Source organism: Podarcis bocagei (assembly GCF_964188305.1).
Source record: "Podarcis bocagei genome assembly, chromosome: 12".
NCBI classification, from domain to species: domain Eukaryota; kingdom Metazoa; phylum Chordata; class Lepidosauria; order Squamata; family Lacertidae; genus Podarcis; species Podarcis bocagei.
In genome coordinates this window covers 61,333,158-61,358,452 of record NC_138137.1, presented here as the reverse complement: position 1 = coordinate 61,358,452, position 25,295 = coordinate 61,333,158, and the positions used below count along the sequence as shown (strand labels likewise).

At 47.2% G+C, this 25,295-nt stretch overlaps 1 protein-coding gene and 1 long non-coding RNA gene across 2 annotated transcripts; both read left to right on the top strand.

Moving 5' to 3' along the window:
* Window positions 1-1,613: 1,613 nt before the first annotated feature.
* Window positions 1,614-24,718, top strand: LOC308569456 (uncharacterized protein). The gene is made up of 13 exons (XM_081163378.1): window positions 1,614-2,136; window positions 2,254-2,758; window positions 3,167-3,248; window positions 3,757-3,839; window positions 5,292-5,418; window positions 5,847-7,183; window positions 8,174-8,178; window positions 8,546-8,648; window positions 18,139-18,633; window positions 18,817-18,898; window positions 20,112-20,194; window positions 20,918-21,044; window positions 21,696-24,718. Exons 2-13 carry the CDS (start codon window positions 2,345-2,347, stop codon window positions 23,183-23,185), a joined length of 4,428 nt encoding a protein of 1,475 aa, XP_081019504.1. The 5' UTR covers window positions 1,614-2,136; window positions 2,254-2,344; the 3' UTR covers window positions 23,186-24,718.
* On the top strand, window positions 9,440-10,007 carry LOC308569797. Its single transcript, XR_014000863.1, has 2 exons — window positions 9,440-9,689; window positions 9,819-10,007. It is a non-coding gene; the product is annotated as an uncharacterized lncRNA (long non-coding RNA).
* Window positions 24,719-25,295: the final 577 nt, after the last annotated feature.

Genomic DNA, 25,295 nt, shown 5'->3' with positions numbered 1-25,295 from the left:
AGTGATTGTGCTGATTTTGGTAGTGGGCTGCATGTGCATGATATCTGCTGGAGGGGCAACAGCCCCCCCAACCTATACAATATTCCTTCTGTGCTTAAAGTGTTACTGGAAAAATCTGAGGGCTCCCTTGGACAAAAAGCAAAGACACCAACCAGGATAACTTGGAGCAAAACAGCAGCCTGTAGGCTTGGCCTTTATTGAACTGTTGCAACAGGGTATTCCCTTCCCTTGCAAGAGAGAGGAAAGACCCAGAACAATGGGCTGCAAGACCTTATAAAAACTTTTGAAATTCCCCTCCTCCAGGTCAAGCCCACCCCCAGAAACATCATGCATACATTACAGAAAGGAGGGGTTGACATCATGCATACATTACAGAAGGGGTTGACATCATGCATACATTACAGAAAGGAGGGGTTGAGGGAGGAGTTGTGGTGGTAACCTGAGTGTCCAGTCACCTGGCTGGTTCCTCCTTTCCCCCTCCCCATGAGTACTTTCCAGGTGACAAAGAGGAGTTTGCAGTTTCCTGCCCCCAGAGGGAAAATCTGATTATTGTCCTTTGTTTCAGTCTGTGCTGAATCCATTCCCATATGCAAGTTCTTTGTCTTTTTTGATTGTCTTCTGTCTGGGATTGTCAGGGGTGACATAGCAACTGGGCAGGGCTCCTGTGGATGTGCTGGTATGTTGAAGGGATTATGGCCGGACCAGAATCACCACCCCCCTTTGATAGTCTTTGTCATGTGGAGTAAAATAAAAATGGAACAGTGCAAATCCGATGTATGGTTGATTTTTCTATGAATTTATAACAGAAATGTGGCGTATGTAATGTGTGAGTGTGTGTGTGTGATGTTTGTACAAACAGAATGATTGGGGGGGGGGGTTTCCTGCTACAAAAGAAAGCTCAGAATCTGGAGTGTGGTGGAGTCCAGGCTTGGTTCCTATCAAGACTGGAGGAGCCGGTTGCAAGCTTCTCAGGGTCCTTTGGCCTCCAGGTAGCAGAACTGCCGGAGCTGCAGGATCTTCATACCTGAACTGCAGGTGTTTTCCCTTGGAAGCCTCCATAAGACCGGAGGAAGCCCTTCTGTCCTCTGCCCCCCTCTGCCCCCCTCCCGCAAAAGAACCCTCTCTGGGCGGGGCCAAGGGCGGGGCTCCTCCCGGATCCTTCCTTTCCGCTTTGCAAGGGTTGCAGGGAACTGAGCTGGATTCCTAGAGAGTAGAGGAAGGAAGGAGGGGGTGGGACCAGGCCCTCCCCCCCCCCAGCAAAGGCCCCGCCCCTCCCTCCCGTCATTTCCTGCCTCCCGCCCCGTCCAGGTGGCGCCTCCCGGGATGCGGTGAGCCTCCTCTCCCCCCCCCCTTGGGAGAAAGGGGTCCCAGGGCTGCAGCGGGGGGGGGGGGATGCATGGAGGGGGGGGGTCAGGGAGAGGAGCCCGGGAGGGGGCGAGCTGGTCTCCCTGGGGATGCTGGGATGCAGGCAGGCCAAGAAGCCCCTTTCAGGTGAGGGAAAGAGGGGCAGAGATGGCAGCCAGGGGGAAACATCTGAGCAGCTCCCCTTCCCAGACCTCGGGGTCCTGGAAACACCTGTCTCTGGGGCCTTGGGAAAGAGGGGCGGGTGCAGGGGGGCCTCGGTGGGGAGGGTATGCCCCAGCCCAGGAACACCCACCAGGATGCCCTTTCTGGGGCCGCCCTGCCCCCCTCTGCCAGCCTCCCCACCCCAGAGGGTCTGAAGGGAAGGAGGCGGGTCTTCAGATTTGGGGGGGGGTCTAAGTGAACCCTCAGGGGAGCCCCTTCAATAGAATGGACAACCATTGCAGCTGTTTTAAAACCGGAATACAGTGGAACCCCGGGTTACAGACGCTTCAGGTTACAGACTCCGCTAACCCAGAAATAGTACCTCGGGTTAAGAACTTTGCTTCAGGATGAGAACAGAAATCGTGCTCCGGCAGCGCGGCAGCAGCAGGAGGCCCCACTGGCTAAAGTGGTGCTTCAGGTTACGAACAGTTTCAGGAGGTCCGGAACGAATTAAGTACTTAACCCGAGGTACCACCGTATTGGGATGCTTAGCTGGTGATATACTGTATTACGATGTTGAAAACCAGGCATCGTCCGGCCCTAAAAAAGATGCCAGACTCATTAGAAAAGGTACTTGATGATGCTGTCAATATTTTTTTAAAAAAAACACCTTGAATTATAGGATTTTAATAAAATAAGTATGATAATAATATCAATTTTATACAAGAAAGACTTATTCCTTTGTAGGATTTACTAACCGCTTTAATAAGGACAGACAGAACTTAGCAGAAGGCCAAGGGGTTCCTTCCGATTTCTTGGAGGCTTCCTGAGAACACAGATGGATGAGCAAGACTCAGCCGGCCCTGAAGCAGGAAGGGGCCATGCCATCAACACTGGGAGCAGTGAGGGATTATGGGAAAGCTCCGTGAAGAAGATCCTGGGTGAGGAGGACACTCTCTGCTCAGATTTGCAGAGCCAGCAGTTCAGGCAGTTCTGCTACCAGGAGGCCAAAGGACCCCGAGAAGTTTGCAGCCAACTCCACCATCTTTGCCATCAGTGGCTGAAGCCAGAAAGGCACACGAAAGCTCAGATGCTGGACCTGGTGATCTTGGAGCAGTTCCTGGCTGTCCTTCCACCACAGATGGAGAGCTGGGTGAGGGAATGTGGAGCGGAGACCAGTTCCCAGGCGGTGGCCCTGGCCGAAGGATTCCTCCTGAGTCAGGCAGAGGAGAGGAAGCAGGCAGAGCAGCAGGTGAGAGAGAAGAAGAAGAGTTTGGATTTGATATCCCGCTTTATCACTACCCTAGGGAGTCTCAAAGCGGCTAACATTCTCCTTTCCCTTCCTCCCCCACAACAAACACTCTGTGAGGTGAGTGGGGCTGAGAGACTTCAAAGAAGTGTGACTGGCCCAAGGTCACCCAGCAGCTGCATGTGGAGGAGCGGAGACGCGAACCCGGTTCCCCAGATTACGAGTCTACCGCTCTTAACCGCTACACCACACTTTCCTCTGGATATTCCCAAGGGGCTCTGAACAGAATGGAGAGTATCCTGAAATCCTCTACTAAGCTTTTGGAAAGCATCCCCAAATGGTTTTCCCTTTGCCATTCCTCTTCTAATATTTCTCTCCATCCTCTGTTCTGAATCCTTGTTGCTCTTTCAGGGAAAGATTATCTTTGCAGAAATGGGCCTGGATTCCTCTGAGGCAGAGAAGACTCCGTTGGTCAGGAGAGAGAGGCCGCTGGGTAAGGAGGAAGGAGCTTTTTCTCCCTTTGGTTGCATTTTATGGATTTAGGAACTAATCTGTGGGTTCTTTTCATCTTTCGGGGGAAGACACTTGGGGCCAAGAGAAGTCCCTCTGCCTGGTTCTCTGTAGCTTTACTCCTCGCAGTGAGGGAACTGCCAGAAGGCCCTTGGAGCTGGACCTCAGTGTCCGGGCTGAACGATTGGTGTGGAGACGCTCCTTCAGGTCTACTGGGCCGAGGCTGTTTAGGGATTCAAAGGTCAATACCAACATGTTGAATTGTGCTTGGAAACATGCTAGGAGCCAGTGTAGGTCTTTGAGGACCAGTGTTATATGGTCCCAGCAGCTGCTCCCAGTCACCAGTCTGGTAGCCTCATTCTGGATTAGTTTCTGAGTCCCCTTCAAAGGTACCCACGCATAGAGCGCCCCATCTGTAGTTAGAGGTGCAGTGCTTCACCTCTAAGAAAAGCATGTGCTAATGGCCTGCCACCTCCCTTTGCCTCTCACAGGTGACAGAATGATGCTGCGAAGACCTCTTAATCCATCTTTGCGTGGAGGCAGAGGAGAAACATCAGCTCTGGAACCAGATCAGGTAGGGAGAAGAAACATTGTGGGAAAAGAGGCTCCTGCTCTTGACTTTGTAGGATATGAAACCCAAGAGCAGTCATAGAATCATAGAATCATAGAGTTGGGCCATCGAGTCCAACCCCCTGCCAAGCAGGAAACACTCCTGACATATGGTTGTCAAGCCTCTGCTTAAAGACCTGCAAAGAAGGAGATTCCACCACACTCCTTGGCAGCAAATTCCACTGTCGAACAGCTCTTACGGTCAGGAAGTTCTTCCTAATGTTTAGGTGGAATCTTCTTTCTTGTAGTTTGGATCCATTGCTCCGTGTCCGCTTCTCTGGAGCAGCAGAAAACAACCTTTCTCCCTCCTCTAGGTGACATCCTTTTCTATATTTGAACATGGCTATCATATCACCCCTTAAACTCCTCTTCTCCAGGCTAAACATGCCCAGCTCCCTTAGCCGTTCCTCATAAGGCATCGTTTCCAGGCCTTTGACCATTTTGGTTGCCCTCCTCTGGACACGTTCCAGTTTGTCAGTGTCCTTCTTGAACTGTGGTGCCCAGAACTGGACACAGTACTCCAGGTGAGGTCTGACCAGAGAAGAATACAGTGGCACTATTACTTCCCTTGATCTAGATGCTATACTCCTATTGATGCAGCCCAGAATTGCATTGGCTTTTTTAGCTGCCGCGTCACACTGTTGGCTCATGTCAAGTTTGTGGTCAACCAAGACTCCTAGATCCTTTTCACATGTACTGCTCTCAAGCCAGGTGGGAATGTTAAATAAGGGGAATGTTAAAACAAGTTAGATAAGGATATAATCAGACAATATATCCTTTCCTGCATCCCTGAACATTCCCACAGACTTCTGTCAAAATTCTCCTTAACAAAGGCAGTAAAGGCCACTCCAGAAGGTTTATGTGCAGAGAATGATTAACAACCACCTCACGTTCACTAGCCTTCTGAATGATGCTAGTATTATCTATCAGTAGCTTCAGTTTTATTTACCAATTTAACATTTAATCCTAAGATAGGCTTCTCCACAGCTGACAAATCATAAAAAAGAGGGGCCAGAATTCACCTAACAAGTCCCATCAGTTGCACTATACGGCTTTCCCCCTCCTTCCCCTCCCTGTGACCCCCTGCAACCCTGAAGTTGGCTGTAGGGCATGGCGAAGGTTTCCCCCTCCAGAACAGTAGACGGGGATAGGAAAGGGGGGAATGTTCAGCAGAGAGAAGGATCTGAAGAATACCAGGTGGAGTTCCATCCATTTACACAAAGATGAATACCCATCAATAAAATACACAATAAAACAATTCCATTAAGATGTTAAAACGTACGTCCATAATTAAAATGTACAGCCATACAATCCCATTAAAACCATATGGCAACAAACAGACACAAAACAGCAGCACAATGTGTAGAAGATGATCTTTCTGCTGTCTGAGAGCAAGACTTTTCTCCTCTTCTTTTAGGGCCTAGTATGCTTTGAAGATATAGCTGTTCGTTTCGCAGACGAGGAGTGGGCGTTGCTGGATCCTGACCAGAGAGCTCTGCATAAAGAAGTCATGGAGGAGAATGGTGGGATCATGAACTCTCTCAGTAAGGCTCCCTCTTGGATCATCTCTTTCGGAATTTAAGATCCCTTGGGAAGAATCTGGGAGAGGAGGAGACTTAGTCAGTTGTGGGAAGGCAGGGCCTTCAGTCCCCACAACTGACTCATAGGGGCCAGACCCAGAGAGAAGTATTGCTGTGCTCACTAGGCCTGACACTTCTGAGCAGCCTGTTGCTTCTCATAAAGAGTTAACTTCACTTACTCGGTGTGATTTCTTGCTGCCCCACTCCTGACACTCAGGTTCCCATACATATGTTCATTGATGCCTGTCAACAAAAGCAGTGAAGCCTGTTGTAAGGCCTTCCTTTTAATTCAGTTCAGTTCTTCCCGTGTCCCAAGCATTAATTAGCAAAGATCAATAACTGAGCGCTGCGTTTCTCCCTGAGGCTGTGATCCGTTTCTTTCTTTGTTGCAGATGCTGATGAATCAGAGATTAAGAACCAGGGAGACCATGACCATGTCTACACCATGGAGAAGCAATGTAAATATTCTGAGTGTAGAGAGAACTTCAGTCAAAGCTCCCATTCCACTTCTCTCCGAAGAAATCCATTGGGGAAGAAATCCTATCAATGCCTGGAATGTGCGAAGAGCTTCAGTTGGAAAGAGAGTCTCACTTCCCATCAAAGAATTCATACAGGGGAGAAACCATATCAGTGCTTGGAATGTGGAAAGAGTTTCACCTGGAAGGAAAGTCTCACTTCCCATCAAATAATTCATACAGGGAAGAAACCATATCAGTGCATGGAATGTGAAAAGAGTTTCACCTGGAAGAAAAGTCTCACTTCCCATCAAAGAATTCATACAGGGGAGAAACCATATCAGTGCTTGGAATGTGGGAAGAGCTTTACCCAGAAAAAAAGTTTCAAAGCTCATCAAAGAATTCATACAGGGGAGAAACCATATCAGTGTTTGGAATGTGGGAATAGTTTCAGTTGGAAAGATAGTCTCACTTCCCATGAAAGAATTCATACAGGGGAGAAACCATATAACTGCAAGGAATGTGGACAGAGCTTCGCCTGGAAGAAAAGTTTAATAGACCATCAATTGATTCATACAGGGGAGAAGCCATATCAGTGTTTGGAATGTGGGAAGAGGTTTCATAAAAGTTCCCATCTCACGACACATCAAAGAATCCATACAGGGGAGAAGCCATATCAGTGCATGGAATGTGGAAAGAGGTTCAATTGGAAAGGTGGTCTCACTTCCCATCAAAGAATTCATACAGGGGAGAAACCATATCAGTGCTTGGAATGTGGGAAGAGTTTCAGTCAGAAAGAGAGTCTCACTTCCCATCAAAGAATTCATACAGGGGAGAAACCATATCAGTGTTTGGAATGTGGGAAGAGCTTTACCCAGAAAAAAAGTTTCAAAGCCCATCAAAGAATTCATACAGGGGAGAAACCATATCAGTGTTTGGAATGTGGGAAGAGTTTCAGTCGGAAATTCCATCTCACAGTCCATGAAAGAATCCATACAGGGGAGAAGCCATATCAGTGTATGGAATGTGGGAAGAGTTTCAGTCGGAAAAAGGTTCTCACTTCCCATCAAAGAATTCATACAGGAGAGAAACCGTATCAGTGCTTGGAATGTGGGAAGAGCTTCAATCGGAAGTTCAATCTCACAGTCCATGAAAGAATTCATACAGGAGAGAAACCATATCAATGCTTGGAATGTGGACAGAGCTTCGGTCAGAAGACCTGTCTCATAGGCCATCAACGATGGCACAGTGGGGAGAAACCAGACAATGGCTGTATATGAATACTTTTCAGAGACTTTGATTAATATGTTCAACGCGGACCCTGAGTTCGACTTCTGAAGGCCTTCTGCCAGTTCCCTGATTGTGGGAAGTGAGGTTACATGGAACAAGGCTTTTTGATAGTGTCACCCGCCTTGTGGAACTTCCCTCTTGTTAGATGTTAAGAAAATAAATGACTATCTGACTTTAAGATAAGGAAGTCTTTAATGTTTGTTAGTTTAACTGTGGTTTCATGAATCGTTAAAAATAATAAAAATAATGGTAATGGCATTATAGGTCAAAATTAGCACTTTGAATTGGGTGTGGAAGCTAATTGGCAGCCAGTTCAGTTGGGCCAGGATCATTAATGCCCGTCAAAATAGGTGGTAAACACTGTAATAAGTAGAGGTCCCTCTACTCAGGACAGCCAGAACTGGGCAGAAGACAAAAGGGATTCCTTCCTTCTGATCTCTTGGAGGCTTCCTGAGAGCCCAGGGGGATGACCCAGACTCCGCTGGCCCAGAAGCAGGAAGAGGCCATGCCATCCAAACTGGGAGCAGTGGGGGGTTGATTCCGGGCCGTGTCTAGCCCTCCTAGAAGGGAAGTAACCCCGCCAAATGTGATGGCAACCGAAGGGATTTCTGTGAGATGAATCTGCCTGTTTGCTCCTGCCTTTTGGTGCTTTTGGTCAAGGAAGGAATTTAGAACTGTGGTTGACTGAGTACAATTTTCACACCAGGCTGGGGGGGGTGTGTGTTTCTAATCCTGGGGTCCTCAAGAGCTGCTCTCCCTCCTTCCCCAGGAAAGAGCCCCCATCACCTTGGAGTGGCCCCATGTGCCCAGGCCATTAGACCATTTCAGGTCTCAGGTGTCCAGCATTGCCCTGGCAACCTCGCCTTCAGTGAGGAAGAGCATCCCCAAATCCTCTTCCTGGGTCTCAGATAGCTTCCCGGAGAGCTGATTTACACTCCGCTGCTAAAACATCCTGCCATTTGTTCCACTTTCAGGCCAGGTAAGGAGAGATGCAATGTAGCGTAAGAGGGGGGAGATTCACAAATGCAAACCGTGCCTAATGCATTCTAAAAGGTTAATGGCAGTTAAAGTGGAGCATTATTGAGACAGCAAAGTCTGCTTCCTTGCTTCCCTCTTGGCCACCAGGAAGGCTCCATGATGAACCCTCACCAGTCTTGGTTTCGTTCGACCATAATTTTCCTCCACTTCAGCCATCTCCCAGCTTGTTTCCTCGCCCTAACCAGGTCTAACTCTGCACTGCAGAAGAAGCCTTTTCTTTTCTCGGTCCTCCATCTTCCTTATTTATTTTTTGCGTGAGTCAGGTTTCCGTTTTCACTGTTTGTGTATTTTTATGTCTGTCTATTCAGCCAGTCCTCAGGGACCCCCAGGGAGGAGGAACGAGGCCTTGAGGGCATGGGGCCAATGGAGCGCGTTCTTTCAGGGCTCACTTGTGGGGCGATGGCTGTGCCGGTGGGCAGGCTGCCCCACTTGGCTCTGTCGGAGTGGGCGCCAATAAGTCAGGCTACACTGCTGTCCTGACCCAGAGGTCCCCTCCCCAAAGTGGATGAAAGGAAACCTACCTTGAACCTTTCCTGGCTTTGCAGAGAGGAAGGAGGCAAGACCCTCTGCTCCCTGACTTCAGGGTCCCCCCATGCATGGGCAAAACACATCCCCTCCAACATCTCACTGATTCAAATAGGGATCCTGTGCCCTAGCCACTCTAGGCAGCTTCCAACATATATGAAAACATCATAAAACGTTAAACAAAAAAGCTTCTCTATGCAGGATTGCCTTCAGACGGCTTGGGGGTTGGATAGCTCCATCTCCCTCCAACACATCTCCAATGAAAATAGGGACGTCCTAAGGAAAATGGCTCCTGCCAGCCTAGCAGTTCTAAAGCACGTCAAAGTGCAAGTAGATAAATAGGTACCACTCTGGCGGGAAGGTAAACGGCGTTTCCGTACTGCTCTGGTTCACCAGAGGTGGCTTAGTCCTGCTGGCCACGTGACCCGGAAGCTGTACGCTGGCTCCCTCTGCCAATAAAGCGAGATGAGCGCCGCAACCCCAGAGTCAGCCGTGACTGGACCTAATGGTCAGGGGTCCCTTTACCTTTAACGGAAAATGGGGCATTCCGGGATAGAATCAGAAACCAGGACAGCTTCTCTAAATCAGGGACAGCCCTGGAAGATAGGGGCACTTGGAGGGTGTGTGAACAGGCCCTGCATGCACACACCCCTAGTGCCCTGGGACTCCCCCTTCTCCCCAATGCAGAAGAAGAAGAAGAAGAAGAAGAAGAAGAAGAAGAAGAAGAAGAAGAAGAAGAAGAAGAAGACTGCGACCTAGGCCACCCATCTCTTCCTCTGGAAAGCAGGAGTTCCAGAGGAGCCCAGAGCATTGCGCACAGCCAGAGATGCTTTATTTTGAGGGACCCTCCTGGCTGGCCTCTGAGCTGCTCCCTCCCTTGGCCAGGAACAGGAGGAGGAGCTGGTCGGGGAAAAGGCTCTGCAAGAAGTAGGCAACCCCATCCTAGAGGGAGAGGGTTGGAAGAGGAGTGGGGGCGGGGAATCCTCTTTGGCATTATGAATAGCCATAGAACAAAAGCTCTGGTGCAGAGCATTAATTTCTTCCATCTCTTCCCAGACAGAAGGTTCTAGGGGTTGTGCCAACCTTGTGGGGTAGGACTATTGTGGAGCTAGAAAACCTTTGTTGAGCATCTGGTATCTGGCTATGAAACCTCACCCGTCTCCCCAGGGGAACCTCCAAGGAAGCAAAATCCACCACCATCTTACCACCAGAAAGTTCTTCCTGATAAAAAAATTCCTTGCAGTAGCACCTTAGAGACCATCTACGTTTGTTATTGGTATGAGCTTTCGTGTGTATCTGAGGAAGTGCATGCACACGAAAGCTCATACCAATAACAAACTTAGTTGCTTTCTAAGGTGCTACTGCAAGGAATTTTTTTATTTTGTTTTGACTAGGGCAAACCAACATGGCTACCTACCTCTAACTTCTTCCTGATATTTAGTCACAATCTCCTTTCTTGTAACTTGAGGCCATGGGTTCGGGTCCTGCCCTCCGGAGCAGCAGAAAACAAGCTTGCTCCATCTTCCATGAGACAGCCCTTGAGATATTGGGAGGTGGCGTTCACATATTTCATTCTGCCAGATCTCAGTGAGGAGTAAGAAGACAAATAGTTCCTGCTTTTTTGTCACTGAAGATGGGGGATGCTACATCTACCCCAGTAAATATTCATATTGATTTTTAGTTGTATTTTAGTTCCTTCTCTTATCCAGCATATTATATTGCATTGTACTTTGAATTTTGTGGAATATGAAAAACTACAATGTGTAAGATATAAAAGGAGCAATTAAAAAATACAATTAAATATCATGCAGTCTCTAGCCTCTAGGGCCTGGGGCTGATAACACTGAGGTCATGGGTTCTGGGACAGCTGCATATTCCTGCATTGCAAGGGGCTGGACTAAATCTTCAGAGCCCCTTCCCACTCTACAATTCTGGGATTCTGCCACAAAAGCTACAATAAACTGAATGAAAACATTAAGTGGCCATAAATTTTCACGTGGCTTGTGGTGGGGGGAGTTTGGAAACCCCTGCCATAAACTGTGCTGAGGACTTGGGCTGAGAAGTGGCATGCACACCTCCTTCCACATCTGTCCAGTTGTGGGCCAGCATGGTCTGGGATCCGCATGAGTCCAATGGGCACCTGGAGAGGAGGTCGCTCCAAGGAGACACCAGCAGGGTCTCAGAGGTGAGGGGAGAGACTTTGTCAGGTAAGGCCTCCTTCCACCTGCCTTGCTCCACCCTCTAGTTTCTGCTTCTCAATTTGTATTGTATTATTTTATGTACTGTGGCTTGCCATTGTCTTATTGATTATAGTTTAGAAATTAGTGTAACTGTTGAGTGGATTTCTGTTTAACTTTTATTGTTGTCGTTTAGTCGTGTCCGACTCTTCGTGACCCCCTGGACCAGAGCACGCCAGGCACTCCTGTCTTCCACTGCCTCCCTCAGTTTGGTCAAACTCATGCTGGTAGCTTCGAGAACACTGTCCAACCATCTTGTCCTCCGTCGTCCCCTTCTCCTTGTGCCCTCCATCTTTCCCAGCATCAGGGTCTTTTCCAGGGAGTCTTCTCTGCTCATGAAGTAGCCAAAGTACTGGAGCCTCAGCTTCAGGATCTGTCCTTCCAGTGAGCACTCAGGGCTGATTTCCTTCAGAATGGAGAGGTTTGATCTTCTTGCAGTCCATGGGACTCTCCAGAGTCTCCTCCAGCACCAGAATGCAAAAGCATCAATTCTTCGGTGATCAGCCTTCTTGATGGTCCAGCTCTCACTTCCATCACTACTGGGAAAAACCATAGCTTTAACTATACAGACCTTTGTCAGCAAGGTGATGTCTCTGCTCTTTAACTTTTATATGTTGATATTATTATTTTATACTATTCTAATGATCATTGAATGTTACTTTTTTGATGTTGGTTGCTTATTTTACAGTTTTGTTTTATTGTCAGGTTTTTGCAGTGCATTAGATTGTTATAAGATGTACATTTTTTGTTTCTTCAGCTTGTAAACCACCTTGAATACTGTAAGATAGAAAGACAGTATACAAATTAAAAATGAGGATGGTGATGATGCTGAAGGTGCCCTCCTTGCCGAAGCTCAGCAGGTCGATGGTGACAGTTTGCAAACTGGTGTTCCAAATTGCAGAGAGGGTTTCCTTGCTCCTTGCCCTCCACCTCTCTTATTCTAGGATTCTAGCAAGGGGTTCCCTGCTCCTTGCACAGATTTCCCCCACTGCCAGCTGCTCCTCCTGTTTCTGGCCAAGGGAGGGGGCAGCTCAGAGCCCAGCCAGGAGGGTCCCCCCCCCCAAATAAAGCCTCTCCTCCGGGTGTGCGCAATGCACAGATCTGCTTCGGAGAGAGGAAGAAGAGGGGTGAGCTTGGTGCCCTCGGCTTGCCAAGGGTTAAAAGGAGCCGAGCTGGATTACTAGAGAGGAGAGGAAATAAAGGCGGCGGGGGGGGGGGGCAGGTCCTTCGGAGCAAAAGCACCTCCTTGCAAAGCCCGTCCCTGCAAAGGGGGGCTGGTGCTTTTTGTCTGCGGCGCAAGCGCTGCCTCCGTGGCGCATTCCGGGATCTGGTGAGTCTGGGGGAGAAGCGGGGGCGGGGGGGGTCCCAGGGCTGCAGGGGAACGAGGCATGGGGGGGGGCTGTTCAGCTGAGGCAATGGGGGGCCCCCCAAGTCAGGAAGCAGAGGGTCCTCCCTGCAAAGATAGGGAGGGGGCGAGTGTGCAGGAGCTCTGCAACTCTGTTCTTCCACGGTGGCAAGACGCTGCCATTTTGGGGAGAACATAATGGAATGCAGATACTGTAAGCCCGTTTCAGATTTGTGAATCAGTCACACTTGTCAGCGGGGGTTGTAGCCAGACGGAAACAGTCGGGCATAAAAGATACGCAGAACAACAACAATGAAAGCCTGGCGTTTGACATCCGATGTTGGAAAGTCGAGGGCAGACAAAAGAAAGAGCTGCGTCATGGGGCAAAGAGTTAAACCGAGGGAACTCCCTCCCACAGGAGGATGGGATGGGCACCAATCCAGATGGCTTTCCAAAAAGGAGGAGAGGGGTGCAGGGAGGAGGGGGAGAGGGATGTGGGTGGCAGTTCTGTGCGTCCCAGAGTGAGCTTTGAAGCATCTTCGCCAGGATGGAGATTCTCTGCATCTGCTGCTAGTTGCTGCTACCAAAGTGATGGAGGAGGAGATATTAAAATACTGTAATACATCAAACATTAAAAGCTTCCCTAAACAGGGCTGCCTTCAGATGTCTTCTAAAAGTCTGGTAGTTGTTGTTCTCTTTGACATCTGGTGGGAGGGCGTTCCATAGGGCAGGCGCCACTACCGAGAAGGCCCTCTGCCTGGTTCCCTGTAACTTCGCTTCTCGCAGGGAGGGAACCACCAGAAGGCCCTTGGAGCTGGACCTCAGTTCAGATGCTTCTGAACTCCAGTTGCTGGAAAACCACAGGCGCGGAGAAAGTTGCTCTTGCACTCGGATCTTGCTGGGGGGCTTCCTGGAAGAGGCCCCTGTAAGAACAGGAGGGGGGACTCAATAGGAAGTCCCATTGGCCTCATCCCGCAGGACTCTCTGATGCTGAGTTCCTCCAGATGCAAGCCAACCCTCTGTTGTCCTTCAGTTAGAAGGAAAGCTTTCATCCCACAGGGGTCTTCTCCAGACTTTGACACATGCAGCCTTTCAGTTGTCCCCAGGATCTTTGGAGGCTGAACAGAAAGCCCCGCTGAGAAGCCCTGGAGGTCTCCCCATCCAAGGAATCCAAGGCAGGAGAGGAGATGGGGGTGAAAGAGGCAGCCTCCCCCCATTGCTGTAGCTACTGAGAGACCCTCTCCCCATCAGCTATAGTTCCCTGAATTCCCTGGCACACAGGACAGATTGTTAAAGCGGACTTGGGGAGTGGCTCCTAGCAGCTCTCAGCATCCTTAAGAAAGTACAGATCCCAGGATTCTTAGGTAGGAGGAAGCCAGTGCTCTCTAAAGTGGGATAATCCTGCTTTGCAGATGCCGCGCATATGGGGGCCTGGGAGTCTGTGTTGTCTTTTCCCTTCCTTTTTGGAATTCTGGTTTATTGGGTTTTATAAACAAGGCTCACAGGAGGAATAAAGGATACAGAGAAATAGACCGAGTGTTCTCTTGTCATCTGTGCATCACAAAAACCACACAATAAGTTCATGGGAATGTCTACAACACCTGGATCATGATTAGTGTACGAGTTCTTGGTTCATGAATTGGTTTAATTAAAACCAGAAAAGGGGGAAACGGGAGAGAGCAGAGTCAACAGGTAAGAGTCCACATTGCCTAGTCAGGAGCCCTTGGAGTTAGCTGTGCTTAGGTCAAGTGTGAGGCAGAGTCGTTTTTTTATTTTATGTTACCAATAAAACAGTGTAAGGTGCAGAGCAACCGCACTGAGCCAAATGGTGTTTCTGGAGGCAGACATCCTGGATTTAGAAGGTCATGACTTAAAATTCGGAATATGCCCAGCTTGCAGACTTATAGAATAAGAGAACAAGAAGAATACTGTATACATTTAGAGAAGACTGGAATATATGGGGGGAGGCAGACATCCTGGATTTAGAAGGTCATGACTTAAAATTCGGCTGGTCTTTGGTATGGGAAGGTGAAAATTTATAAAAGTTTTATTAACTATATCCTTAGGAAGAATCGGTATAGAGTTAGGGAGAAATATAAAAATCTGCTGGAAAGGAAAACATCTTTATGGCTCTCTCCTATTGGGGCTGTTACAATTAAGAGAGTTAATATGGACAGACAACGGGCAACTTACAGGGAACTGCTACACTTTACAGAGGGGGAACCTAAACTGAAATAAATGGAAAGTGTAGGGAGCCATGTGACAGATTGGCTACAATATCATCAGTTACATGAAATGTTTAGAACAGACAGGAAAAAATGTTTTTTGTTTTTTTGTTTTTATAAAATTTTTTATTTGGTTTTCTGCTTTTATAAAAACAAAACACACACAAAGAAAAGACACAAAACAAAAACATGTATAAAATCAGCAAATCCCCATTTCATAACCTTGTTTCCTGACTTCCCCCCACCCCCCCTCGTGCATCCCAATTCCCAAGATTATATCAGCAAGTTGGTGTTTCTCCTCTTAACCATCTTATTCATCTTATTACCTCTTTTATAATAAAAATTGATTTTCCTAAGTTGGACTTAAGTTCTCTTCCATCGATTTTCATTTTGTCTTAATTAAGAGTCATATTAACCAAACCTAAAAGTCTTAAGAGTTTTTAAGAATCTCCTCTTCCCTCCCTCCCATCCCCGGTTTTTGTCCCTTCCCAATAGAAATCCAAATTCGAGATTCTCAGCCTGGGTTCCTCACGTCCGAGGCTTTCAAGTCTATTTCAGTCCCTCTCCGCCTGTCTTGTTGGTAGTCCTTTATGTCAGTCGTCGAGTCTGGAAAAAGTTCTTTCACCATCAAAGTGTATTCTCTTCCCACAAGGAGATTTGAAAGTGACTGCTGAAAAATTTCCACAAAGCCTGTATCTTCAAAATCAGAGTCCAAACGGAGGCCCCAGTCATATTTCTTTATTTTACGTTCCTGTATTCCATATTGTCCCGGGACCTCCTCCTTCTTCTTCTGTGTCTTTCGCAGACTTGTAGTAGATAAGTCCCCAGCGTCTCCTTGCTTGTGTTCCACAGATGTCAGCTTTTGGTTGTTACTTCCCAAGATTACTTCTTCTTTTTCTTGTTGTTTAGTCTCTTCCACCTCTGTAGACATTGTTTCCCATTCAGCTGTGGATTCTTTCTCATTCAGGTCCTCAATACAGAGAGCAGAGTTGCCTGTTCCCAAGGTCATAGTCACAAGTTGTTTATTCATGGCCAAACTCTGCTCTTGTAAGGTTCCCACCAATTGAAACATCCTTTCGATTTCCACTAGTAACTTTCCTTCCACAGCCATTGTATCCATTGTAGTTTCACAGAATTCCCCCTAGGGGGAATCTGGTTACTTATTAGTCTTTTCTCCAACAGTCCTTTAACAAATTATTATTACTTTGTTTCCAACAATTTTGGCTCAATTATAACTCGTCTTAGTCCAGAGGGATCTTAGATAGCGATTTTTCCACTTTAAACCGCCCGTTTGACAGCTTTGACAGCTGTCAAACTCCGCAGCTCTTACACAGGCACAAAGGCAGGACTTTCCCGAGCCCGGGAGGGGGGGTTTTTTAAAACAAAAAGAAGGTTTCCAAAACTCCACTCTCCAGCCTAAAATTTCCTTTAGCCAAATCTTGAAAGTTAGTGTCCTTTTTAACTCACCCCACCGAGGGTAGGCTCTCCAGCTTAGCTCTTATGTCGTTGCTTAGATCGTCTGCAAGGGGGGGGGTGCGGACTTCCTTTTAGCACACCCCCCGGTCGTCTCCAATTCAGGGTAAAATTTTTTTTTAAAGTCCCAATCCGTCTTACTCACGGGTGATTCTTTCAGTCCAAATTTTCAAGGAAGGAAGTCAGCGCTCTCTGGTCATGGCTCGCGGCTTCGCTCCACCGAGGTAGCGATCGACTCTCAGTGCCACGCCACCCCCGTATCCTCTCCGCAGCCTTTAAAAAGGCTCTTCGTGGATCAGGGGGGGCGCTTAAGGCACCCGCCGAGTCTTCAGTCCGCAGGCATCACACTTTGAAAAAGAACTTTTACAAAACGAAGAAAAACTCTTATCTAAAATGTACAATCTGTTATTAGATTGGGAAACAAAAGATCAGCTTGTTAAAGCTTCCATGACACCCTGGGCAATAGATATAGGACATAATATAGATTTGAATCTCTGGGGGAAACTATGGAAGAGCGATTTGAAGTCCACAGCATGTTATTCCTTGAAAGAGAACTACCTGAAAATGATTCACAGATGGTATCTAACTTTGCGTAGACTTGCTAAGATGTACAAGACTGAATCAGCTAAGTGATGGAGATATAATGAGGCTGAGGGTACGTTCCATCATATGTGGTTGTCTTGTAAAAGCATATTGGGAAATAATTTATAGTGAATTGAAAAAATGTTTGTTTGTTTGTTTTGGAAAAGTACTTTTAGAGCCCTTTTCATTGGGGATAATTGAGATGGAAATTCCCAGGTGTCAAAAAAGGTTATTGAGGTATGCTACTATTGCCACCCGTGTTTTGTTAGCCCCAAAATGGAAAACTAGTGACGTCCCAACCAAAGAGGAATGGCAACTCAAGTTGACGGAATATGCCCAGCTTGCAGACTTATAGAATAAGAGAACAAGAAGAATACTGTATACATTTAGAGAAGACTGGAATATATGGGGGAAAATTGTGTAAACTTGAAAATGCTGGCAGCATTAAGATAAATTCAACAGTGTAAATAAGTTCTGAGGGATGTAATAATGAAATACTGAATGGTTTATTTTATATAAGATATGTGGGGATTTATGTTTTGCAAATTGAACCATGGAAGGAGAAGAAGGGAAGTCACTGATATTTTAAGGTTGTTCAAATGAATATTCTAAGTGTAAAATAGAAAAACAATAAACATATAATTTCTCTCTCTCTCTCTCTCATGATGCTGTAATGTTTGTGCACTTCGTTCTGCCAAAATTTCAGAGGGAGGACATTGCCAATTCCCACAGGCTCTCCCACTTTCTTGAGATTCTATGTGTATCTTGAGGTCCCCCCCCCCACTTGAGGCTTTACGTTATTGTTGTAAAGCTATTTGTTATTATTATTATTACAAGCAGCCCCCCCCTTTAGTCTGCCCCTCTTCCCATGACATTTTTATTCTGCTTCCTGGTTCTTGACACTGAACATGTTCCTGGTTCTGTGTCCCTGGGAGGTTTGCCTGTTCCTCTGCTCCATTTATTACCCAGGACAAGTTACATCAGTGGTAAAATTCCATATTAAAAAGAGTTAAAACAAATGACAGCCATAGGAATAGGATGGGTCTGGATTGTCTCAGGTGTCAGAGGCCTTGGTGAAGGGGGGAAGGAGCCAGACAGGCCTCTGGGGAGGGAATTTCCCAACCTGGGAACCGCCCCCAGGATGCTCTGTCTTGGGCCACACCACACTCCAAACTCTCAGGGTGTTGAAACGACCAAGAGGGTCGCCTGCCAATCTCAGTTTGACGCCATTCATTCACTGATAACACTGAAAGGAAGGCACAAGTAGGATGATTCATTTAACAGAAATCCCTTCTGTTACCTGCACATTTTGCATAGTAACTTTCCTTCCAAGGGCTAGAAAATTACATCTCCCCTTTTCTTTTGTAGGAGAAAGCTCAGAGTCTGGGATGTGGAGTCCAGCCTGTTTCCTAGCAAGACTCCTCCATTCTTCTTCAGGGAACCTATTTATTCTCCAGACCGTGTGTATGAATTTTATTATGGTACAATGTATTTCCTTTTGTAGAATTTGCTAGCAGCTCTACTTAGGACAGACAGAACTTGTCAGAAGACCAAAGGATTCCTTCCAATCTCTTGGGGGATTCCTGACAGCCCAGATGGATGAGCAAGACTCAGCTGGCCCTGAAGCAGGAAGAGGCCATATCGTCCAAACTGGGAGCAGTGGGGGATGCTGGGAAAGCTCTATGCAGAAGATCCTGGATGAGGAGGACACTCTCCATTCAGATGTGCAGAGCCAGCAGTTCAGGCAGTTGTGCCACCAAGAGACTGAAGGACCCCGAGAGGTTTGTGGTCGATTCTCCCACTTTGACCATCAGTGGCTGAAGCCAGAAAGGCACACGAAAGCTGAGATGCTGGACCTGGTGATCTTGGAGCAGTTCCTGGCTGTCCTTCCACCAGAGATGGAGAGCTGGGTGAGGGACTGTGGAGCAGAGACCAGTTCCCAGGCGGTGGCCCTGGCCGAAGGATTCCTCCTGAGTCAGGCAGAGGAGAGGAAGCAGGCAGAGCAGCAGGTGAGAGAGACTTTCCTCTGGATACTCCCAAGGGGCTCTGAACAGGAGGGAGAGTACCCCCTAATTTTCTAATAATGGCTTATCCTTTTCTTGGAAAGCATTCAAGGAAGTTTAGGGTTAGGGTTTACATCTGCCTTTTTTCTAATTCTCCCCATTCTCTGTTTTTAAACCTTGCTCTTTCAGGGAAAGGGTCCGTTTGCAGAAATGGCCTTAGATTCTTCTGAGGTAGAGAGGACTCCGTTGGACATCAAAGAGAGGCCTCTGGGTAAGGAGGAGTATGTCTGGAGGCAGTTGGAGGATGGATGGTGGCTAACGGATTAAGGTTGGATCCTGACAAGATAGAAGTACTGTTTTGGGGGGACGGGGTGGGCAGGTGTGGTCCTGAATGGGGTAACACTGCCTCTGAAGGACCAGGTGCGCAGCCTGGTAGTCATTTTGGACTCACAGCTGTCCAAGGAGGCGCAGGTCAATTCTGTGTCCAGGGCAGCTATTTACCAGCTCCATCTGGTACGGCAGCTGAGACCCTATCTGCCCGTGGACTGTCTCACCAGAGTGGTGCATGCTCTGGTTATCTCCCGCTTGGACTACTGCAATGCACTCTACTTGGGGCTACCTTTGAAGGTGACATGGAAAGTACAATTAATCCAGAATGTGGCAGCTAGACTGGTGATTGGGAGTAACTGCCAAGACCACATAACACCGGTCCTGAGAGACCTGCATTGGCTCCCAGTATGTTTCCGAGCACAATTCAAAGTGTTGGTGCTGACCTTTAAAGCCCTAAACGGCCTCTCCACCCCCATCACTTAGCTTGGACACTGAGGTCCTCCTCCGAGGATCTTCTGGCGGTTCCCTCCCTGCAAGAAGTGAAGCAACAGGGAACCAGTGAGGGCCTTCTCAGTAGTGGCACCCTCCCTGTGGAACACCCTCCGTTTAGATGTCAAGGAGATAACGAACTATACAGCTTTTAGAAGACATCTGAAGGCAGCCTTGTATCGGGAAGTTTTTAATGTTTGATGCTTTATTGGTTAAGAGCGGTAGTCTCGTAATCTGGGTAGCCAGGTTCGCGTCTCCGCTCCTCCACATGCAGCTGCTGGGTGACTTTGGGCCAGTCACACTTCTTTGAAGTCTCTCAGCCCCACTCACCTCACAGAGTGTTTGTTGTGGGGGAGGAAGGGAAAGGAGATTGTTAGCCGCTTTGAGACTCCTGAAGGGGAGTGAAAGGCGGGATATCAAATCCAAACTCTTAAATATACTGTAAGCAACCCAGAGTGGCTGGGGAAACCCAGCCAGATGGGCAGGGTATAAATTATACTACTAATATTGTTATTATTGTTATTATTATTATGTATTTTTACACAGCTTAAATACGAAATGGCTACAAACAGCCCCATGCATGCAGCAGGTGAGGCTTTTTCTATGGCCAAGCTGTAGTTAGAGATGCCCTGCTTCACTCATGGCTTCCTACTTACCTCCGTCAGGTGACACAAGGATGCTGGCAAGACTTCCTCATCCATCTTCTTATGCTGGTGGAGGGGAAGCAGAGGCTCTGGAACCAGACCAGGTAGGGAGAAGGATTGCTTGGGGGCAAGAGGCCGAGAGAGGGGGCAGCCAGGGTTCTCTGGGCCTCAACGAATCTCTTTCGCTCATCTCTTGACTTCTGTCAAAACTGCCCTTAACAAAGGCTTAAAGTGCCATTCCAGAAGGTTTATGTGCTGAGAATGATGAACAACCACCTCACGTTCACTAGCCTTCTGAATGTTGCTAGTACTATTCATCAGTAGCTTCAGTTTTATTTATATCATTTAATGCTAAAAAAAGCTTCTAAGCAGTTGACAAACCATGCGAAACAGTGGCCAGGATTCACCTAAGCAGCCCCATTGGTTACACAATGGAGCTTCTCCGCCCCCGCCCCCCTCACTTTCCCCTGTGCCCACATGTGCCCTTTGAAGTTGGCATTAGGGCATCGGGAAGATTCTCCCCCGCCCAGAAAAGGGCACAGGGAGAGCAAAGAGGAGACCCCTCCGTTTGGCAAACTTGCACAGACAGAATGCTTTGAGGAACACTACATGGCGTTCTACCCATTTACCCCAAGTTAAATCCATCATTAAAACATGCAATAAGAAAATTCCATTGAGACGTTAAAATAAGCATCCATAATTAAAATGTACAGCAAAACAATCCCATTAAAACTACATAGCAGTTAACAGGCAGAAAACAGCAGAAGGACATGTGGAAGATAATCTTTATGCTGTCTGACAGGAAGACATTTTTCTTCTTCTTTTAGGGTCTGGTGTGCTTTGAGGATGTAGCTGTCCATTTCACGGACGAGGAGTGGGCGTTGCTGGATCCTGACCAGAGAGCTCTGCATAAGGAAGTCATGGAGGAGAATCGTGGGATCATGGACTCTCTCAGTAAGACTGCCCATTTGATCATAATATCTGTTTTGAAATGCGATACAGTCATACCTCGGGTTACAGCTGCTTCAGGTTGCGTTTTTTTTTGGGTTACGGACCGCCAAAACGTGGAAGTACCAGAACGGGTTACTTCCTGGTTTCGGCAGATGCGCAGAAGCGCTGAATCTCAACCCACACGTGCGCAGACGCGGGTTGCAAACGCTGCGGGTTGCAAACGTGCATCCCGCATGGATCATGCTCGCAACCCAAGCGTCCACTGTATATATCTTTATGTGATTCTGACACCCCCACAGCTACCCTTGAATTATCTGTCTTCTTAAACAATGCATAGCCTGGCCTAACTGCCCTGCCCTTTTAAATGTAGGCTTCAGAGTTGTTAGGGAACTTGAAGTAGATTCTGTCACATTTTTTATTTTGGTTTATGCTTCCCACATTTTTGGTTGACCAACGAGATTACTGACATTTGAAATGGCACACATTATATGACTGGGCCAAGCAAAATCAATAAATATGTATTGCCAGTCAACAGCAGTGAACCCTGGGGTAAGACCTTCAGTTTTTCCTCTATCACAAGCCTTCATGAGCATTGTTCAATAGTTTGGACTGCATTTTTTCCTGAGGATATGTAAATTTCTCCCTTTGTTGCAGGTGGTGATGAATTGCTAATTAAGAACGAGGAAGAGCATGACGAAATCCAAATAGTGGAAAATCCATATATATATTCAGATTGCTGGGAGAGCCTCTTTCAGAGCTCCCATTCCACTTCCCTTCAAAACATTCCCATTGGGAATAAGCCATATCAGTGCTTGGAATGTGGAAAAAGTTTTGGGCAGCGTGCCCACCTCAAGGGCCACCAGATTATTCATACTGGGGAGAAACCATATCAGTGCTTGGAATGCGGAAAGCGTTTCAGTCGGAGCACCCATCTCACTTCCCACCAACGATTTCATACAGGAGAGAAACCGTATCAGTGCTTGCAATGTGGGAAAAGGTTCAGTCAGAGTGCCAATCTAACTTCCCACCAAAGATTTCATACCGGGGAGAAACCCTTTCAGTGCATAGAATGTGGAAAGAAGTTCAGTCGGACAGCCAATCTCATTTCCCATCAAAGAATCCATACAGGAGAGAAACCCTATGAGTGCTTGGAATGTGGAAAGAGCTTCAATGCGAGTTCCAGCCTCACGGTCCATCAAAGAATTCATACAGGGGAGAAACCATATCAGTGCTTGGAATGTGGAAAGTGCTTCAGTCACAGGCCTGGTCTCACGGTCCATCAAAGTATTCATACTGGGGAGAAACCTTATCTCTGCTCAGAATGTGGAAAGAGCTTCAGTAAGAGAGCCCATCTCACATCCCATGAAAGAATTCATACAGGGGAGAAACCGTATCTCTGCTCAGAATGTGGGAAAAGTTTCAGTCAGAGTTCCCATCTCAAGGGCCATCAAAGAATTCATACAGGGAAGAAACTGTATCAGTGCTTGGATTGTGGGAAGAGCTTCAGTCATAGTGCCAAACTCTCTTCCCACAAAATATTTCATATTGGGGAGAAACCATTTCAGTGCTTGGAATATGGAAAGAGCTTCATTGCGGGTTCTAATCTTAATGTAGACCACAACCAAATCCACACAGTGGAGAAACCATATCAGTATTTGGAGAGTTCAGAGATGTTCGATCAGAAGGAAAGTCTCTCTTCACCTCAAATAATTCACAGCAGGGAGAAACCCTATCAGTGCTTGGAATGTGGAAAGAGCTTCACCCAAAAACTAAGCCTCATTTCCCATCAAATTATTCATACAGGGGAGGTACCATATCAGTGTCTGGAATGTGGAAAGAGCTTTAATACAATCACAAACTTCCGCCGACATAAATATATTCACAGTGAGGTAAAACCGTTTCAGTGTTTGGAATGTGGAAAGGGCTTCGGTCGGAAAGAAAGTCTCACTTCCCATCAAAGAATTCACACAGGGGAGAAACCCTATCAGTGCTTGAAATGTGGGAAAAGATTCAGTCAGAGTGCCCATCTCACTTCCCATGAAAGAACTCATACAGGGGAGAAACCCTATCAGTGCTTGAAATGCGGAAAGAGGTTCAGTCAGAGAACCCATCTCATTTCCCATCAAAGAACTCACATCGGGTAGAATCAAAGAATTGTAGAGTTGGAAGGGACCCAGTGCTATCTGGTCCAATTCACCTCTTACCGTCAGAACGTTTTCCCTCCTTTTTAGTTGGAATTTGCTTTCTTGTAACCTGAATCCATTGGTTCATGTCCTACCCTCCATAGCAGGAGAAAACAAGTTTGCTCTATCTTCTATGTGATAGCTTTTTAGATATTTGAGGATGCCTATCATCTCTTCTCTTTTTCAGTACATACCCAAATACCGTTACTGTTCCTCATCAGGCTTGGTTTCCAGAACCTTGATGATCTTGGTCACTCTCCTCAGAACACATTCCAACTTGTCAATATCCTTCTTAAATTGTGGTGCCCAGAACTGAACAGTGGATTCCAGGTGTGGTCTGAGGAAGGCAGAATAGAATGGTCCTGTTACTTCCCTTGATCAGGACACTGGACTTCTGTTGATGCAGCCTGGAATAGCATTAAGTGAATTTGCTGCTGCATCACTTTGTTGTCTCATGTTCAGCTTGTGGCAAGCCAGGATACCCCACCTTATATTTGTGCAACTGGTTCTTCTTGCCTAACCGCAGAACCTGACATTTGTCCTATCTGAAATCCATTTATTCAGCTTCATGGCCAAATTGGGATTTGAACCCAAGTCTCCCAGGGTTCCTGAAACCCTTATCACTATACCTAATCACTTGCTCTCTAGTAACACTCTTGGAAAACGTGCATGCTTGTGCATCTCCTTAATCTTTGTGTGCAGTGTTCTGGTGTTTTGTATTTAAAGTTGTATACACCTGTCTCAAAGTAATTAATGTAATAGTGGTAAGTAAGTAGAATGGTGGTTTTAAGGAAATTTTAGCTAGGGAGTGGAGGGGGGGTTAGGAATGCTAAAGTGGGAGATTATTGGCTCCGAGTTTGAAAGCAACAAACTGAGCAGTTTTCACATAAATCACAACAAGATCTAAGATAAAGATTCGGTTCGGAAACTTCAGCTGGTGCAGAATTCAGCGGCCAGGTTGCTCACCAGAGCAAGACGGTCTGAGCATCTTACACCGATCCTGGTCCGACTGCACTGGCTATCGATTAGTTTCCGGGCCCAATTCAAAGTGTTAGTTTTGAGCTATAAAGCCGTAAATGGCTCAGGACCGCAATACCTCAAGGACTGACTTTTTCCATATGAACCCACCCAGACCCTGAGATCATCTTCTGAGTCCCTCCTGCGTGTGCCTCCTCCTTGAGAGGTCTGGAGGGTGGCGACACAAGAATGGGGCCTTCTCTGCAGTGGCTCCCCGTCTGTGGAATGCTCTCCTCAGGGAATTATACACCTTTAGGTGCCAGGCAAAAGTGGTCCTTTTTAACCAAGGCCTTTGGTTAACATCCAATACCCTTTTAAAATGTAGCTCTTTTTGGGGGGAGTATTATTAGATTATTGCGTTTATTTTTATTTTATATACTGTGATCTTTTTATGTGAACCGCCCAGAGACCTCTGGGTATAGGGCGGTATATAAATTCAATAAATAGTAAAATAATAAAGATAATAAAGATACAAAAAACTTGACAGCGACAACCCCTCACCCAAAAAGCCCCAGAGACTGTTCAACAGGCTCAGCCATTGCAGCTGGAGTCAGTCCATCAGTCCTCCCAGGCCAGGTGGGAAAAGGCCTGCAAGGCAGGGAGCAGCTCTCCTGAGATGGTCTATAGTCGCTTCAGTAGAGACAGGTGAAGAGTGAAAGTAGTGGTTGTTTTGAAGCAGTGTTGCATTGGGTAGACTAGCAGTAAAGGAACAGCCTTATAATACCCCTTGTTAGGGATGCGGGTGGCGCTGTGGTCTAAACCACAGAGCCTAGGACTTGCCGATCAGAAGGTCGGCGGTTCGAATCCCCGCGACGGGGTGAGCTCCCATTGCTTGGTCCCTGCTCCTGCCAACCTAGCAATTCAAAAGCACATCAAAGTGCAAGTAGATAAATAGGTCCCACTCTGGCGGGAAGATAAACGGCGTTTCCGTGCGCTGCTCTTGTTCGCCAGAAGTGGCTTAGTCATGCTGGCCACATGACCCGGAAGCTGTCTGCGGACTAACGCCGGCTCCCTCGGCCTATAGAGCGAGATGAGCGCCGCAACCTCAGAATTG